Genomic DNA, 12,187 nt, shown 5'->3' with positions numbered 1-12,187 from the left:
TAAGTAGTGGTGCTATGAGAGCATGTATGTATCTATATGTGTATTTGGATTATAAGTAGTGGTAATCAGTGTGTTGTGTGTCAGCTGTATTGGCATCTGAATTGTGTTGGCCACATGCAAGGTGAGTAGTGGTGGATCAGAGATCGTGTGTGTGTGTGTGTGTGTTTGTGTGTGTTGTGTGTGTGTGTGTGTGTGTGTGTGTGTGGATGTGGTGTGTGTATACTGGGGTTCGAATCATAAACTGTATTGGGGTTTGAATTGAGTTGGCCACATGCAAGGGAAAAAGCCTTTCTCTGTACTATCTCTCCGGTCTAATCATGGGTTTTTAGTGTTGAACTCACTAAGATCAATACCAAAAACACGAAGTTCACCTCCTAGAGTGTACTTATTTTCACTGCTTTAAGAGGCAGAACATGCTAATTTCTTTATACCAAATTTCTCAGCTATGAGGAATTCTAAATATTGAAATGCAAAATTTTGCTCTAGGAAAAGTTATGCTGAGGTTCAAAGAGACAGTTTAGCTGATAAACCACTAGTCTAGAACCCAGGTTTGGATCCCCATCAACCCACTAAGCAACCCAAGCACCACCAGGAATCATCCTTGAGCACAAAGCCAGGAGCAAGCCCAGAGCATCACTAGGTAAGACCAACCAAACCAATACGAGAAAAGCTCTGCAAAGCCAGTCAATTAATTACCTGGCTTTCTTAGACTTCTCCTGAGTTGGTCAGAATGTTCCATCCTTCATCACTGGCATGGCACAAGCTAGCCACAACCTGGAATTTAAACCCCAAAAAATCCCTAAGTAGTTTTCCTTACTGGTAATTACAAGCACCCCAAGGTATGTTATGAATTTGAAAATGATTTTTTTTCCTAAATAAATAAGGTGTGGATGAGGGTAGCCCCAAGCAGCTATTAGATCTGGAGGGCCCTATGGCAACCTTTGTCAACAGTATGCCTGAGGCTGCAGTGATGCTGCAGCCAGGGCTCTGTGGGGCGGAGTCTGCTGGGGTATACCTATGTGCCCTCCCCACCGGCTGCTTCAGTTCTATTGTCCCTTTTGTAGGGTCAAGGCCAATCAAGGAGCTATGCCAGGCTCTCTTCTGTGAGTTGAGGAGGGAGGCCCAGGTTTGGGCTTGAATTAGAAGGAAGCCTGGCACTCAGCAGGCAGTAGCTTCACAACCCAATGACAGAGTCATCTTGTGGACCCAAGAAAAAAGGGTTTAGTATTTTATAGGCACAATACAATTATATGGCACTTTCTATTTGTTTTGGAAACAAAAAGCATGTTCTACTTCATTTCTTCTAGTAGCAGATAGAGAAAATTAAGATAATCTTGACCTATTTTGGTGGTAGGGCTTCAGAGGTGCTGAGCTCTATTGCCAGAACTCAGCACGTTCTTCTTCTAAGAAGTTTTCTCGACAGAACACCCAATAACTGTCAAAAACCATAGAATAAAAACTGCCCCCTGTTTTTAAATTATATAGCACTTTTATAGGCCCTCTCTTCACACAACACCACCATGAATCACAGAGACAGGCCCAAGCACCACAGGGTTGTAGCGCAAACCCACCAAGATAAAAATCAACAAATTGAGGGCCAGAGTGATAGTGCAATAGGTAGATGCTTCCCTCAAATGTGGCAGACCCAGGTTCAACCTCCGTTTATTCCCTGTGGCTCCCCAAGCACCACCAGGAGTGGTTCCTGAGTGAAGGGACAGGAGTCACCCCCTGAGCACTGGCGGGTGTGGCCCAAAAATCAAAACACAAAAACAAAAATCAACAAATCACAGAAAAAGAAAAATTTTTTTTCAATTTTACAGGTAGAAATAAACAGCTCAATTCTCTACGACAGCAATATGAATTTAAATAAAGTTTGCTGCCAGATTCACAATTTTCTCCTCTCTACAGCACGCTGTGGAATATGAGGTGTCAATACCTTCGGAGCTTTTTCAATTTCAACCAGGCACATCCTGCAGTTTCCGGCAACAGACAATCTCTCATGGTAGCAGAATCGAGGTATCTGCATGCCACCTTCTCACAAGCCTGTCAGGACCAAGAAGAAGAAAAACACTGCAATGACCTTACCTTAGCTTTGTCTTGCTAAAACACAGGACATTTTTATTTCTGTTTTTGGGTCACACCCGGCACCAGCTCAAGGGACCATATGGGATGCCAGTATTCCAACCACCGTTCTTCTGCATGCAAGGCAAATGCCCCACCTCCATGCTATTTCTTCGGCTCCCAACATGGGACATTTTAAAAGGAGGTTATTCATTCTGACCTTTACCACTGCTCCTATCTATAAATACACCTTGTTCATTTTCTCTTTATTCACAGATTTTTCTTTACGGTTTGCCCTAAGGTGCTGCTTCTTTCAGGATCCTTAGTATCATATACACCTGCATAATATACAATAAAGAAGCTGCAGATAGTCCCGAAAGCTTCTCCCCATTTCTTTTTTTTTTTTTTTTTTTTTGGTTTTTGGGCCACACCTGGTGACGCTCAGGGGTTAACTCCTGGCTATGTGCTCAGAAGTCGCTCCTGGCTTGGGGGACCATGTGGGACTCAGGGGGATCGAACCGCAGTCCGTCCTAGGCTTAGCGCAGGCAAGGCAGGCACCTTACCTCTAGCGCCACCGCCTGGCCCCGCTTCTCCCCATTTCCCTCTTTGAATCACTATCTACAAAAATCTCCCCTTTTGGAGCTGAATAGTTACATCGGGTTGGAGCAATAGTTGGCACAGAAGAGCCCAATTCAGGCAATGTGGGTAGCCAAGCAAAGCCAGGAGGAAAGCTCATTCTGATGTGTGACTGCAGGCAAGGGGATTCTGTTTTGACCCATACCAGGCTTACTTCTGGCTTCTGTGCTCAAGGATCACTCCTGCTGGGCTAAGAGGATCCTATGTGTTGTCAGGGATTGAACCCAGGTAAGATGAGCACAATTGCCTTAGCCTCTGCACTATCGCTATGGTCCTTACATGTCAAGATTTCTTTTATTTTGGGGGGTTTTTGGGTCACCCCCAGCAGTACTCAGGGGTTACTCCTGGCTCTACCACTCAGAAATCGCTCCTGGCAGGCTTGTTGGGACCATATGGGATGCCAGGAAACGAACCGAGTTCCATCCGGTGTTGAACCATGTACAAGGCAAATGCCCTACTGCAGTGCTATGGCTCTGGCCCAGATGTCAGGATTTTTAAAAGGGAACTACCATATTTTCTGGCGTATAAGACGACTTTTGAAACAAAAAAAAGTTAACCGAAAAGTGGGGGTTGTCTTATACGCCGAGTATATTCCGAAAATGTTTCAATATGCCGCTAAACGAAAATTGTCTGAATATTGCCACAAAACGAATTTTCCAACTCAAGCCTGCACCAATCACTACAAGGCTGCTCGGACCACCTCTCTAACTCAGCCAAATCCAAGCAGGCTTTTTATGCATGAAAATTAGACAATGTTCTGCACCAGAATCTACACTGTCAATAGCCTGCTCAGATTGGTCAGAGTCAGAGAGGAAGTCTATTACAGTATAACCTTTGAACCTTTGCTTGTTGTGATTGGCTCACTGTGGTACATACAGTTGCAGCACAGAACGTTCTGTCTGATACAGCGAATATAGGCCTCAACCTATGTTTTAACTGCAAAGTTAGGGGTCGTCTTATATGCCAGCAAATACGTTATTTGTTGTTTTCACCAGTGGTCCTCAGGGGCTATTCTTGACTCTGCACTCAGAAGTCACTCCTGGCAGGCTTAGAGTACTACATGGGATGTTGGGGATTAAACCTGGGTTGGCCATGTGCAAGGCAAACATCCTACCTTCTACATTATCACTCCAACCCTGGAAATTTATTTTCAAATAATTTTCCTACCCAGTTTCCCCTCCTATATATCTGGGTATAGGGAGGGTATTGGGACACAACTGGCGATGCTGGGGTGACAGCTAGCTCTGGCAGGCTCAGAATTCAGGGGACTATGTGTCTGTAGGCTGGGGAAAGAACAAGAGATTGCTACATGCCAGGTAAACTGTAGTTAACTAACTAGAGGTAAACCTTAACCCTTACCATCTGAGCCCATTTTTGAGTATCAAATTAATACTAAAAAATTTCTATTGCTCCAGGACTGGAGCTAGAGCAATAATACAGTAGGTAGGGCTTTGCATGCCTTGATTCTTGGTATCCCATAAGGTCCCCTGAGCACCTCCAGAAGTGATTCCTGAATACAGAGCCAAGAGTGATCCACGGGCATTGCTGAGTGTGGTTCCAAAAACAAAATGAATGAATAAATACAATTTTAGACTTAACTGTATAAAGGAAATAAGCTGGTTTTTGTGGGTTTTGTTTCTTGGTTTTTAAATCAGGACGTAAAAGGAAACAAACCATGTACTTACTTGGAGTACAGTAGTGCCAGGCTCCACCATGACAGACTGACCATCAACAAATACTTCGATCAAGTTGCTTGCTTCTGTGGCACTTGTTCGAACTGGACACCCAAAATACAGTCCAAAAAATAAATGAGCAGTTAGAATTATTACAAAGAAGAATAATGGATTAAATTAGATTAAACCCTACACGTCTAAAATTCTATCCTCGGGCTGAAGAGATAGCACAGTGGTAGGGCGGTTGCCCTTGCAAGCAGCAGATCCAGGATGGATGGTGGTTTGAATTCCGGCATTCTACATGGTCCCCCGTGCCTGCCAGGAGCGACTTCTGAGCTCAGAGTCAGGAGTAATCCCTGAGCACTGTTGGGTATGACCCAAAAACCAAACAAACAAAAATAAAATTATTTCCTTTTTTTTTCTTTTACTACTTATATAGGACTCGCCTTTTTTTGTTTGTTTTTGGTTTTTTTTTGTGTCACACCTGGCAGGAGTAACCAGGGGTTACTCCTAGCTCTAGGCTCAGAAATCACTCCTGGCAGGCTTGGGGGACCATACGGGATACCGGGATTCAAACCACCATCCTTCAGCATCTAAGGCAAATGACCTACTGCTGCCGCCTATCTCTTTGGCCCCAGGACTGCTAAAAGCAGTTATTAAACATAGCAATTAAGTTAAACATCTTTAGTATTCATGAAAATACAACTACGAAAGTCTTTTCTCAAAAGTCAGAATAACCTTTTCCCCCATTCTGGTGCAGTGATGGGCAAATTCTATAAATGTTTTTAACTTTAAAATTTGTTGAGTCTAGGGGCCGAGGGATAGCATGGAGGTAAGGTGTTTGCCTTTCATGCAGAAGGTCAACGGTTCCAATCCGGCGTCATATGGTCTCCCGTGCTTGCCAGGAGCAATTTCTGAGCACGGAGCCAGGAATAACCCTGCACTGCCGGGTGTGACCCAAAAAAAAAAAAAAAAAAAAGTCGTTTTGGGGCCGGGCGGTGGCGCTAAAGGTAAGGTGCCTGCCTTGCCTGCGCTAACCTTGGACGGACCGCGGTTCGATCCCCCGGTGTTCCATATGGTCCCCCACGCCAGGAGCAACTTCTGAGCACATAGCCAGGAGTAACCCCTGAGCGTTACTGGGTGTGGCACCAAAACCAAAAAAAAAAAAAAAAAAAAAAAAAAAAAATTTGTTGAGTCTAAATATTTGTATATTTTAGGAGTACCAAGATAGCCTATCAAACCCACTGCTAAGGTGCTATTCCTTTTAGTTTGTTTCTTGGGGTCACATGCAGCACTGCTCAGGAATCAGCCCTGAAAGGTCTCAGAGTGGTGCTGGGGATTAACCTAGGTTGCCAGTGTGAAAGGCAAACTACCTGCTCTATTATTGCTCAGGTCCTTTCTCATTTCTTTAAAAAATATTGTTTTTTTGGTCCACAACTGGCAGTTCTCAGACATACTCTATGCTCAGGGATCAATAGGTCTGGCATGCTTAGGGGACCATGATACTGAGGACTGAAATAAAGTCAGCAGCATGAAAAGCAAACATCTCCCCACTTTACTATTGGTCCAATCTAATCTCATTCTTTTTTTTTTTAAAAACAAGACCTTAAATTTTCAAGAAATATGCTATATACCTATGAGATTTATAGAGAAAGCTTTATAGCCACAAATTAAAGCAATGCATTAATACTTACCACATTCTTTAGGAGATTTAGAAAGGCCAACTAAGACCCTTCTTAGAGATATTCGTAACATGTTCCTAAGAACAAAGCAAAGAGCTATTATTATAGGTATAATAAATATGAATCATAAATGTCACATGCCATTTCATCGAGGTATATACAAGTAATAACTTTCCCTCAAATACTTCCGATGGATAAAAACAGCCACTCTCAAGAGATGAACTGACTTGAACAAAGCAAAAGCTAGAGTAAAGGGTAATTTGAAGTCAGATGAAGTAGAAGTTAAGGGGCTTGCCTTGCATTTAGTGCACCCAGTTCGAATCCCCAGCCAAATATATGGTCCCTAAGCACCACACCAGGACATCTTAAAATAGCCTCTGAGCACTGTCAGTTTAGACCCAAAAATCAAAAGCAAACCAAAAGAGGTAATTTTTGTTTGTGGTTTCGTTAGTGGTTCCCAACTATCAATAAATGAACAAACTTTTAATATATAATAAACTTCAATAATGAGGGAACTCATGATTAGTAGTTACATAAAGTTATATAAAATAAGCCTCCACTTCTGCTTTACTGCCTACTAATATGCTTTCTAACAATTCTACATTATTCTGGGTCTTTCCAGAGTGAACGTGGGAAGCCCCCACCCCCACTCCCCTTTGATGCTTCCAGAAGCCCTGACACATCCCACAGCTGCCACTGTCTTGTTGGCCAGCTACATAGATTCATGTTATTCTTAAGAGAAACCTGAACCAAGCTGCAAAAAAATCATAGGTACACAGAGTGCGTTGCAGCTGCAAACTGGAGTGCTCATAAGAGAGGTGGGTCAAGTCCCTGCCCTGCCAAAGCCTCAGCAGCTGCACCCACAACCCACAATTGCTGCCATGCCAATGGCCCAATTTCACCATTTTACCCATTTATCTCTGCAGAGACACCTAAATAACCACAACCACAAGTACGCCAGTATTTGGGCTAAGATTTCTGGGGTCTTTTTAGAGTGAATGCAGGTGGTCTCTTCCCTGCCTCCACTCTCATTTTTCTGGAAGCTCAGCCCAGCCAGCCACAGACGCATCCAACGTATCAGGCTGCCATGTCAGCCTCAGAACCTAGAATACCTTGTCATATATGCGGGCTGCACACTTCAAAAATCCTGACACCCCTGTAGGGAGCCCACCAAATCAGATGTCAAAGAGGCCACTCGAGGTCAACAAACAAAACCAGTAACACAGAATGACCAACTAGAACAAACAGCTTAGTAAGCCTTCCATGACTTAATGACCCACTGAAATGACGATTTTTACAAATTTTCTTTCAATCTGCTGATAATTCCATTTCTACTTAGTTGTAAAAATAATCAATATAGAGAACCAGAATGATAACACAGTGGGTAGGACTTTTTGCCTTACTAGCGGCCAATCTGGGTTGGATCCCCAGCATCCCATATGGCCCCCCCCAGCCTGCCAGGAGTGATTTCTGAACACAAAGCCAGGAGGAACCCGAGTGCTGCAGGGTATGGACCCCTTAAAATAAAGATAAATATAAAGGGGCCGGAGAGATAGCATGAGGTAGGGTATTTGCCTCGCACGCAGAAAGACGCTGGTTTAATCCTGGCATCCCATATGGTCCCTCTGAGCCTGCCAAGAGCTATTTCTGAGCATAGAGCCAAGAGTTAAACCCTGAGCACTGCCGGGTGTGAAACCAAAATCCAATAAGAAAAAAATCAATATAAAGTAAATTATTTCATGCCAGCCAAGGGGGCAAGGCTTGGGGATATCGTGCTGCTGGTGGAAGTGGTGCTGGAATGCCAGAAACGGTATCATGAACAACTATGTACACAGTGGTGTTTAAATAAAAGTTTTAAAATTTTTTGTGTTTGTTTTTTGTTTTTTGGTCACACCCGGCAACACTCAGGGGTTAGGTACTCCTGGCTCTATGCTCAGAATCACTCCTGCCAGGCTCGGAGGACCATATGGGATGCCGGGATTCAAACCACCGTCCTTCTGCATGCAAGGCAAATACCCTACGACTGTGTGTCACATGTTGGGTCACATCTTTGCTGTTAGTTCTGAGTGTGGAGGACGCAGCACATCCTCACTATCACTGCAGAATTTTTACCCTCACTCAAAATGGCAAAATGCAATGTGTGTTTAATAGATTATTATTAAAATTATATGCTTTTGTGTGAGTGTTTGTTTTGGCAGGTCACTGTGTGGTGTGGGCTCTTTGTGTTGAACTTGTTCGCCACCCCTGGTACAGACTGTCAAGACTATGAGGTTACAGGTATTTGGGGGGGGGGGGGGTGATGGAGCGGTGAGCGGAATGCTGTTTAACATCCCAGGCCAGTTCTGCTGTAATGTGTTATCCAATTGTCTATAAGCTAGAGATGAGAAATCCTGTTCTGGGGCTAGAGAGACAGCACAGCGGTACGGCGTTTGCCTTGTGTGCAGCCATCCCAGGAGGGACCCAGTTTGATTCCCGACACCCAAATGGTCCCCCAGCCTGGATGGGGTGATTCCTGAGTAAAGAGCCAGGAGTGATCCCTGAGCACCACTGGGTGTGGCCCAACAACCAATCAATCAATTAATAACTTTATTTTTTAAAAGAGGAGAAATCCTGTTCTAAAAGAATTACTAAATTGCTGATTATAATCCAGGGGACTAAATGACAATATATATGTATATATATAATACCAATTAAAATTAGTTTAAGCATTAATATCTACATTTCATTTGTCAAATTTAGGGGGTCGGAGCAATAACACAGCTGTAGGGTGTTTGCCTGGCACTCAGATGACCCAGGACAGATCAGAGTTCAATCCCCAGCATCCCAAATGGTCCCCTGAACCTGCCAGGAGCTATATCTGAGAGCAGAACGAGGAGTGTCACCTGAGTGTCACCGGGTGTGGCCCCCCCCAAAAAATCGATCATGGGGCCAGAGAGATAGCATGGAGGTTAAGGTGTTTGCCTTGCATTGCAGAAGGTCGGGTGGTTTGAATCCCGACATCCCATATGGTCCCCCGAGCCTGCCAGGAGTGATTTCTGAGCATAGAGCCAGGAGTAACCCCGAGTGCTGCCGGATGTGACCCAAAAACAAAAAAAAATCGATCACCATCTTTTACTGTATAAATGTCAGTAGCAGGGTGGTAAGAGACAATCATAGGGGGCCGGGAGAGATAGCATGAAGGTAAGGCATTTGCCTTGCGTTCAGAAAGTCGGTGGTTCAAATCCCGGCATCCCATCTTGGTCCCCTGAGCCTGCCGGGGCGGTTTTTGAGCATAGAGCCAGGAGTAGCCCCTGAGAGCTGCCGGGTGTGACCCAAAAAACCAAAAAAAAAAAAAAGGAGAGACAATCATAGAACCTTGCTTTTTAAGTAAAACACAGCTTGTAAAAATGAGAAAGGAAAAAGAAAAAGCATCATATACCGATTACTCACTTTTTTAATTGCCAAGAAAAAGGGGAGTATGAGATCTGTGGTGATCATGCATTAAAATACAGTAGAGTTAAAACATCAAAATTACTTATCACGGGGCCGGGCGGTGGCGCTAAAGGTAAGGTGCCTGCCTTGCCTGCGCTAGCCTTGGACGGACCGCGGTTCGATCCCCCGGTGTCCCATATGGTCCCCCAAGCCAGGAGCAACTTCTGAGCACATAGCCAGGAGTAACCCCTGAGTGTTACCGGGTGTGGCCCAAAAATCAAAAAAAAAAAAAAAAAAAAAAAAAATTACTTATCACTTGAACTTCTTTTTTCCCTGCTGATCACTTGAGCTTTTAAGCTTTAGTTTTTGTTCTTTATATTTTTGTTTTTGGGGCCATACCAGTAACACTTAGGGCTTATGCCAGGCTCTCCACTCCTGAAGAGGTCTGGGGTTGCTGGGGATTGAACCTCGGTTAGCTGCGTGGCAAGGTAAGCAGACCCTCTGAACTCTACAACTCTGGAACTTTTTAAAAAAAAACTTAGAACTAAGCTAGAATGGGCAATCTCAACAGCGTGTGTAGTTGATATTTTTTTGATGTTTGCTGGGGGAGGGGTCCCTCCCACCAGCCCTCAGGGGTTACTTCTGAGCCTGGAATGAGGCCTGGACCAAGAGTAACCAAGAGCCAAAAGTAACCCAAGTGCAGACTGCTGTGGTTCAAAAGCCAAATAAATAAGAATTCTAAAAAGCAAAAGGTACAGAACAGATTATATTTTGGCTAAAACAGATTAGATAGTAATATACAGATTATATTTTGTGTATTTTATATACAGTAATTTTGGCTTTAATGCTCCAGTCCTTTGCCCAAATGTAAAGGTCAAGAAGATACTGGGAAGGGCAAGAGGATTTCACTGAGACCAGAGCTAGTGGAAAGAGGAAGGAGATGGTCAAGAGCAGGTGTTGGCAGAGCTCACAGCAGTGAAGCAGGAGGGTACAGCACTGGGAACAGAATGACTCTTGGTGGGAGAAGCCAACAGCAGTGGGCTACAGGGAGACCGTGGGGTGTCATGTCAGTCATGTTCAGTCACGGATCCCAAACAACTGCTTGAGAACACTATCCCCATCTGAGCCGATTACTTCTGTTCCTATGTGAGACCTGTGTGCATCACTTGAGAGTTCTGTATTTCTATCCAGGGGACTATGACATTATGTCTGATGTTGGGTTATCGGGTGTGACTTCTTGGCAGTGCTCACAGCTTGTCTACTGTAGTTGAGAGGAACAAAAGGATGTTTTTCAAGTTTTCACACTGTGGCTAGGAATACTGATGGTTGGTTTTGAATTGTGGTTGCTCTAGTGCAGCGAATTATGGTGACCTGGATGCTTAACACCCTTAGATTCTCAGGGGACATGAGCTCTAATCCTGGAACTTGGGGAGGAGGACATATTTGATGATAAATTCTGCTAAGGTAGTGGCTAGTTCCTCCAAAAAAAGAAATGATCAGAGTTCAACATTCAACATAAAGGAGTCAGTGAGTCGTTGGAGTTGATTACTAGCCTGCAGCTGAGGGAGGAGGAAGAATAAAGTTTAGATACAGTGTCTTCTGATAGTAAAGACAAGGGGGGACTGAGGAAGAACACTTAAAAACTTTTCTTTGGGGCAGCAGAGATACAGTATAAGAGTTAAGAAACTTGCTTTAAACATAGCAACCTTGGCATCATATAGGGTTCCTGAGTAATGAGCACTGCCAGGTGTGAAAAAACATTTTTTCTCCTGTGACTCGAATGATTTAACGTTAAATAATTCATAGCCTAGGAAATATTTAATTTTTTTTTTTTTTTTTTTTTTTTTTTTTTGGTTCTTTGGGCCACACCTGGCGGTGCTCAGGGTTACTCAGGCTGTCTGCTCAGAAATAGCTCCTGGCTGACACGGGGGACCATCTGGGACACGGGATTCGAACCAACCACCTTTGGTCCTGGATCTGGCTGCTTGCAAGGCAAACGCCACTGTGCTATCTCTCTGGGGCCCAATTTTTCTTCTTAATGTATAAAGCAGACACTCAAGTTCATCAAGAGTCCCACTGGTAGATGACAGAGTTGATGCACTTAAGCTCATTACCAAAGGGCTGGAGCAATAGTAGAGTGAGCAGACTGCTTTCCTTGCATACAGCCAACCTTGATTTGCTTTGATACCTCTGCACCCCTTATGTCCCCCAAACCCTTGCCAAGAATGATACCTGAAGCACAGAGTCAGGAATAAGCCTGAGCACCACCGGGTATGACCCACATCCCCAACCTAAAGAAAGCAAAAAGTTCGATATCACAGATTGTGAATTGAAGAATTTTAGTAAGTAAAAGAAAGTCTGAACTAGAAAGATCCCAGTAGGCATCACGTAAGGATGCAAAACTTTTCTGCTTGGATTTTAACCTAGACGCAAATAGCTGGAGCTAGTGAAGTGGTCCAAGGGCGTTGCCAACTCTAGCTTGGACCAAGGCACCACATCTGATCCGTCCTCCAGTGGCCCCCCCCACAACCAATACAACACCTCCTGGCAGAGACAGATCCAATTCCTCCTACTCAGCACGTCTGACACTCCCTGACGACTCCCCTAGGGTCACGATTTTAGTTCCAGGGCAAGTCCAAACACTGCTAAAGCGAGTCCATTTCATGGCCAGGGTTCACCTTGAGCCCTTCCAGCACACACGCGCTTCTCGGGGTGGGGACGGTG

The 12,187-nt window shown here is 44.2% G+C and overlaps 1 protein-coding gene across 1 annotated transcript in view; it reads right to left on the bottom strand.

The window, feature by feature from the left end:
- Window positions 1-12,187, bottom strand: part of NDUFS1 (NADH:ubiquinone oxidoreductase core subunit S1) — a 32,589-nt gene that overhangs the window by 20,000 nt on the left and 402 nt on the right. The window contains 5 exon segments of the mRNA XM_049773334.1: window positions 697-765; window positions 1,929-2,031; window positions 2,034-2,043; window positions 4,383-4,474; window positions 6,065-6,129. Of these exon segments, the coding sequence (XP_049629291.1) occupies window positions 697-765; window positions 1,929-2,031; window positions 2,034-2,043; window positions 4,383-4,474; window positions 6,065-6,125 (335 nt within the window). The 5' untranslated portion in view covers window positions 6,126-6,129.

The sequence above is a fragment of the Suncus etruscus genome, chromosome 5, assembly GCF_024139225.1.
Source record: "Suncus etruscus isolate mSunEtr1 chromosome 5, mSunEtr1.pri.cur, whole genome shotgun sequence".
Classification (NCBI taxonomy): domain Eukaryota; kingdom Metazoa; phylum Chordata; class Mammalia; order Eulipotyphla; family Soricidae; genus Suncus; species Suncus etruscus.
This window is presented reverse-complemented; position numbering and strand designations above follow the sequence as displayed.